The sequence below is a fragment of the Dendrobium catenatum genome, unplaced genomic scaffold (assembly GCF_001605985.2).
Source record: "Dendrobium catenatum unplaced genomic scaffold, ASM160598v2 fragScaff_scaffold_94, whole genome shotgun sequence".
Lineage (NCBI taxonomy): Eukaryota > Viridiplantae > Streptophyta > Magnoliopsida > Asparagales > Orchidaceae > Dendrobium > Dendrobium catenatum.
In genome coordinates, this window is record NW_021318556.1 from 153,789 (window position 1) to 160,718 (window position 6,930).

Consider the following 6,930-nt stretch of genomic DNA (forward strand, 5'->3'; position numbering starts at 1 on the left):
TGCTGAATGTGGAAATCAGTAAGGATAATGGAGGAAAAGCTAAATGCATGTAAGGGTATTGTTGTTTGCTGAAAGTAAGTAATAGTTACTGTTGCGATTTGCTGAAATAAAGGGGTTATTGAAATTGGTTTGCTAAATGTATTACAGAAAGAGAAGTAAAGGTGTTGTGTTGAATGAGGAAGTTTAGTGAAGGTTGTTTACAAAAGGAAAAGAAGAAAGAATCGGGATACCGGGGTGAGATACCCAAACAAGATTATAAGAATTAATAAATGTTTTATTATCGCACTCCATCTTCATTATGTTATGATCACATGTATTCTAGTTTATTTTGGTTATTTAAATGAATATGTTTGTTTATGTATGAATTTGTTTATGTAAAGGATAATCTTTAGCAATGTAAATGATTTAGTAAGCATAGAAGGGTAAATATTTATAAAGCGTAAGTAAAGGGCAACTAAATAGCAGTTAAAGGGCACCTAAAGGGAAGCTAAAGGATAACTGAAGAGCAGCTAAAGCGCAATTATATCATCAAAAGCATATGTCATTAGCTTTGTATTTGTTTTAATTATGTTGAGGTTCAATAAGGTATATTACATGCTTCCTGTTGTTAAGTGTGGAGTTTGATATGTTGAAATCTTTCTCTGTTATACTTCATTTCGTGGTATAGGGTGAGTCAAACTTGGGTGTGACATCATATAATTTTTATAAAAATACAAAGAAATATATTTGCAAGAAATAAAAATAAGAGGCATAATATTTTTACGTGGTTCGACCCAGATTTCAATCTGACCTACGTCAACGTTAGCCAACTCTGGGGCTAGAATTCACTAATCCCAGGTTTGTAAAGCTTTGCAAACCTGACTTCTTTAAACCAAAAAAGTTCTTTACAACGTAACTACTCTCCTACACGGGTGAGTACAACCCAATATAATTACAATTTAAACATCACAAAGCCAAATGGCTTAGATCAAGAAAATGAAAAATACAATTTGATGTAAATAATACATGCTCAAATTATCTTGCAAATGCCCTTATATGAAGAGGAAGAGAGGTATTTAAAGGGAAATGATAAGTAAAGTCAAATTTGAATAAAACTATTATTCTAATATTAATTTATCAACTAATAATATTATATTTGATCAAGAATTCATTTGTATTAAATAGATATAAGTTTCAAACGGCTATAAAGCGGCTAGTCACTGTATGCTCCGAAAATTCGGCCCCAACATCCGCCCGCTTTGCTTTCTTTGAGGGGAGTTTTAACAAACTTAAGTTCTAGGGTAAATTTTGGAAGGCAAATGGGTTTGTAGATAAGACACTACCCAGAGATTTCGCCCTCATTTTGTGAGGACTTTATGATCTGAGTTCTGGTTTCCTATAGGCGCAAGCCCCTATAGTTAATTACCCCTCCAAATCATGAGAGAGAACTTTCAATTAAGGCTAGTCGTCAATCAGATATATATATAAATACATGTTATCTGGCATATAGTAGCAGCATTGGGCTTGGATTTGGAAATTTGGAAAGTTAGAAGATTTAATATTTAAAATTGGAAATTTCACCATCTTGTACTTAAAGCAGATGGTTGGGGAATGTATGATAGACCCGATCAAGATCTCATGGTTCCGTCGTCTCGGGCCATCATGGTCCCTAGTCTACTTAGTCAGAGGAGGTATTCGACCCAACCTGAAAGAAGGATCTTTGTCGGCAGCCATTGGTTGCTTCGTCCAAAGGGACCTTGTAGACCCGGGGTGAATGTTTGTCTAAGGGGACAAATTTGAATCCACCTTAGCTAACATAGGGCTTTGTGCCCTACCGATTATATCCTATTGATTCATATCTCAAGGGTTTGATGCCACTAAAGAGCGTATTGACTTTGGCCATAACCGGCATCACTATGTGCATGATAGACCTTCTATAGTCACTTGTGGGCACACCATAATTTTTTATGACATCTATGATTTTTTATTAGTGTTGCACATAGATGTAATAGGAGCTATCATGTTTTCTTGCTTGAGTGATATGAGGATTGATGTCAATTCCAATTTCTTTACTGATAAGGTTGAATGTATCTGCTTGTATTTTAATGTTGCTTGTGGAGCATTGCTACATAAATCTGCACTGCGGTCCTATGTCGTACTCGATAGGTGCATTCGTAATCTTCATTGCTTGCAAATAGGCTATTATGCTCATTCACAATTTACTTAACGTCGATTACAATATGTTTTATTCGTTGCATAACTTCCTATACCCATAGGAGTTTCCACACATACTTATAAGATAGCTAATTGAAGGGATTTCATCACACTTGTAGTTCAACTATTGTCGTATGGTTCAACTTTCGTTGTCATTTGTAGATAGAGTATCACATTTCTATCTTTCTTATTAGCTGTCAATTATAAATGAGTCATATTTCTATGATTCCATGATCAATCTGTCTTCTAAGATTACATATGAAAATTCTTCATCCTCCCAGGTTGGTTGCAGCATACAAATACAAGATTAACTTGACATCGTTAATCGTTAATATTTGCCATCCAATTGAAATGATGATTCTCGTTGATCGTCATTTGGGATGGGGCATGTTCAACATTGCGAGTGGGTTATCATGATCTAAAGGCCCCGTACTATGGCTCTATGATCAAGCTTTTTATCCCATGACCTTCTTTACTTAAAGATCATATTATACTTGCAACATGTATGATAAACTTGGGAATATCCATGTTGACGCTTGCTTGCGAACCCACAATTATATATATCAATTTCTTTTATTTGCAAGAGGACAATCATATTTTCTCATATGATTGATATACACATCAACCCTCATCATTTTTATATGGTTCATAAGATGTTCTTTTGGATGCATTCGAATGATCACAACTTTTGACATCTTCATTTAGATCTTGCATGATGACTTAAAGGTAGGTTATCACATCTCCTGCAATTCATGTTTGTTGTTGCTTATGGATAAGTCAAATCCAATATCACAAATCAATGATCCAAAGTCCTCATATCATGACTTCATAGTCAAGTCGTATCTCTCATTGTCTTCTGTTGTTTGTGCACAAATTTTATTTGCAAATCCTTTGTCTTCAAAGGTAGTTCAAACCTACTTGTAAACTTTTGTCCTCAAAGATAGTTCACAAGATACACGATGGGCTTGATACCAATCCCTTCACTCACATTGAGATGGTTATTATAGGCTGAATATTTTTACTCAAATAAACTTTATGCCAAAGCTTGTAATGAATTTTTGCACAAGTCCTTGTTTGGATGAGATTTGGATAGGTCTTCCATCTTTATTTTGAGCTTGTTTCTTATAATTCATTCAAGTTGGATGCTGTATGACTCATTCAAGTCCACGTTAAGTTCGTTGTAGTTCACTTAATATTCAATTTAGGCCTTCTGTTATTCACTTAAGTTCTCTTATCATTTCATTTAGCTCAAGTTCAAATCTTTGTTATTTGCATTCAAGCGAAGCTCGTTTGAGTTCATTGTGGATTTGAGTTCAAGTTCAATGTCAAAATTCTTTGTGTCCAAAATCTTGTTCAAGTCATATGTAGTCCAACTCAAGTTTTTGTTTGAGTTCAAATGTCCAGGATCATTTTCTTTTTCAAGTCATTTTTTATTTGAGTTTGAATTCATTTCGATTTGAGCTTATTGTATCAAAGTTCACAAGTCCGAGTCCACTGTTGTTTTTTTGAGTTCAGATCAGGTCTAAGTGCGATTGTATGTTCACCCGAAATTTCGTCAGCCTCCCGGCGTCTCCCCCATCTAGGAGAAACTTTGAGAAACTGGGCATTCCCACCACACGCAATAAAGGCGTGTATGGTAGGGGTCGTCGGACGAGGACACCACGGCCGTAATCTTCATTCTCATCACTCGCAATAAACCCATGTATGGGGTCTTTGACGGTACCTGTTTAAAAAGACAGTTTGCTTTTCCCCCGCTCGGGGGTACTTATAAGCTTGTTACCTTTAATTTCTCTAATAATATGATGTAATTTATAAAATTAATCAAATAACAATAAATTGATGTGAAAAAAGTAAATTTAAAATGAATAAATAATAAAATTTTTACTACATAAGCTTATTACCTTTAATTTCTCTAACTATATATCATTCCATATTTGATAATTATTATATAATCAATGAAGGTTATAAAAATTATTTAATAAAGGAATCTTATAGATTTCCTTATCAAGATTAATTTATAAATTATTTTAATAGATATTTAGATTGTGAGCAAATCAAACCATGCAAGTAAATATTAATGGACCACTAACATACTCCTACGATAATATAAAAGCCTTCAAGTTGTCCATCTTGGTCCATCTGAAGCTCAAAATTTGATTGAACTTGAGTTGTGCAATGTAAATCCCATAAGTAATTTCTATGTACATCCATGAAATCATTACACCTGAAATACTTAGCACACACATTAGAACATCTAAGCATATATTTGTTATCATTAAAATATCTAAAATAGGTCATGAGGTAGATAATATCAACAGTGTAAAGCCAAGAGCCATGCCGAGGTTCACTTGGAGAAGACATCGATAGTGCTAGCAGGGCTTGGAGGGTACAAGGAGCTAGTGAGATGGGTAAATTTGCAGCTACTACCACTTCCTCGCTTGTCACAGACGTCGGAGCTAGCCATTATTCTTATCCCCCTCTCTCCTTACTCCCTCTCCTTCTCTCTTCCTCTGTCTCTCCTCTCTTCCTCCCTCACTATTTCGTTCTCTTTCTATCCCTCACCCTATCTGCTTCTCTAACTCTTTTCCTCTACTTTTCTTTCTCTCCCTCTTATTTTCTTTGTCCTTCTTCCTTTTTCCCTCTATTTTTTTTCCATACCACTCTCTCTTTCTATTTCTTTTTATCCTTATTAAATATATGTTGGCTTTTCCACCAGCGGCCAATTGATACTGAACCAGCGAATTATACAAGGAGCTAGGAAATGATATGATTTAGAAAGTGCTATATTCCCAATTGTTATAACTTTGAAGTGATTTTTCTATTCGTGCTTCTATAAATTGATATTTATTGATTCGTTTCATATTTGTCTTGTCTTTCCAGGTTCATAAAGAACTGTCGGATTTGGAAAGGAGAAGACTTTGCAAAATAGTTGATTTCCAGAAGCTCTCCGAGGAAGCTAGTTCTCATGCTTCTCAGAATGAACGCCTCCCTCTTCAGGCAACAGTGCAGCTGCTCTACATAGAACAGATGAGACTCGGAAACGCTCTAGGTTGCTCTCACCTTGATGACAAGCAGAAGTTATCCCATCAGTCCCAGCGAGTAGGAAGCTGCATGGTTAGTGGAGTCACTTCTCCTCGAGATAACTATATATCTCTCAGAAGAGAGAACCGAGAGCTAAAGCTTGAGCTTGCACGGATGCGAGTCCGGCTTAATGATCTTGAGAGAGGTCATTCCTGCATGAAACAAGGCCTCAAGAATTCCAGCTCTCAGAAATTGTTGAATTCTATTGCAAGAAAGATAGAAAATCTTAGCTTATTTGGGCGCAGTCCTTTCAGAGGAGATAATTCACCATCTAAAAATTCTCAGAAATCAGACACCAGTCTCACTTGAAGAACATGAAACTTTATTCATTCATTCTTCTTCAATCCTGTAAGATTTTTTTCTCAGTGAGAGTAGGATCAAATGCTAGTGTTGTACTGTTGTTATATATAAGATTGTGTTTTGGTGATTATTATTTTCGTAATTGTTTGAATGAGAACTGAAAACTGGTACTTCCAATCTAATAAGAAATGATGTGTCCGAGTAAAATGTTGCAGAAGGCTTTTACGGCAATATTTATTAGTTATAGATACTATTGCCAGGTGTTTTTCATCGCAGTATTAAAACTTGTAGATAATGTGTTCGGGGTTACTGAACCGCTTGCACTTGACAAATTAATCTTTACCTTCAGTTTTCTAAAGCAAGCACGCACAAGGTTTTGAACAATCTTTCATCTTCAGATGAGTTGATGAAAGTTTAAATCTTCTGAAACTAAGTAACGTTGGTATATTGGGGTCGTGCATTTTGGCTCCGTTTGGGAGGGCTTCTTAACTAGTTAATGTAGCTTTTTAGTAAACAAAAATTATTTTTTACTAAAAAATTATTTTAAGCAATAAGAAAGCCGTCCCAAATAAAACTTTTATTTTATTTTTTTTTTATCACGGTAAGATTGTATGCTTTGCAAAGTCTAGAATAATATTAGGTTAACTTGGTTGTTGACCATGCAATGTGGGTGCCATGGTAAATCTGGGTTTTTTTGGTGGAACTGTGAACGAACTAAATCGCAAACTCATACATACCATATATGCAAGTTTCAAACTCAAAATCTCGTATTTGGAAGCTTAAGCTCTCAATCAACATATAAAGATGGGTTGCATTCTAGATCATAGATTTGAAAAGAGGATGTCATTTGACAACACATACTAACATCTAATTGTCTGTTGGTGACTTTACTAGCAAACCTATTTTGTGACCTAGTGAGCTAGAATTTGTGTGGGAAAAAAAAACTTGTGTGGGAATGGAGGGTAGGAAGAAAGAGAGAGCGATAAGTTGTAAAAAAAGCTCAAGAAAGCTATGAGTTTCAAACAACATGAAATCCACTAAATTAGCTAAAAATCTAGAAAAAAAAAAAACTCAAAATGCTCTTCAACACCTCTTATTCATATGGTTCTGAAGGCTATAGGAATGACTATATAGAAAAGAGAAAAAGCATAGCATTACATAGAATATCTGTACAACATTACATGGACTGTCCTAGACATATGTCATCCTCTAACTGGACCAAAGAAGGCAAGGCAAGATGGACTCAGGTGAGTGGTCTTTGGGTAAGCTCAGTAGTTTCGAGAAGGTAGGGGAAAGTCTATGGGCGAGTGATGGGAAGAGAGGCCTTGTGACCATTAGATTTGCTGATGTTGCGAA

General features: G+C 35.4%; 1 protein-coding gene across 1 annotated transcript in view; it reads left to right on the plus strand.

The window, feature by feature from the left end:
• Positions 1–5,788, plus strand: part of LOC110102396 (BTB/POZ domain-containing protein At5g48800) — a 37,858-nt gene extending 32,070 nt beyond the window's left edge. The window contains exon 4 of the mRNA XM_020830727.2: positions 5,074–5,788. Within this exon, the coding sequence (XP_020686386.2) occupies positions 5,074–5,583 (510 nt within the window). The 3' untranslated portion in view covers positions 5,584–5,788. The remainder of the gene's footprint in view (positions 1–5,073) is intronic.
• Positions 5,789–6,930: the final 1,142 nt, after the last annotated feature.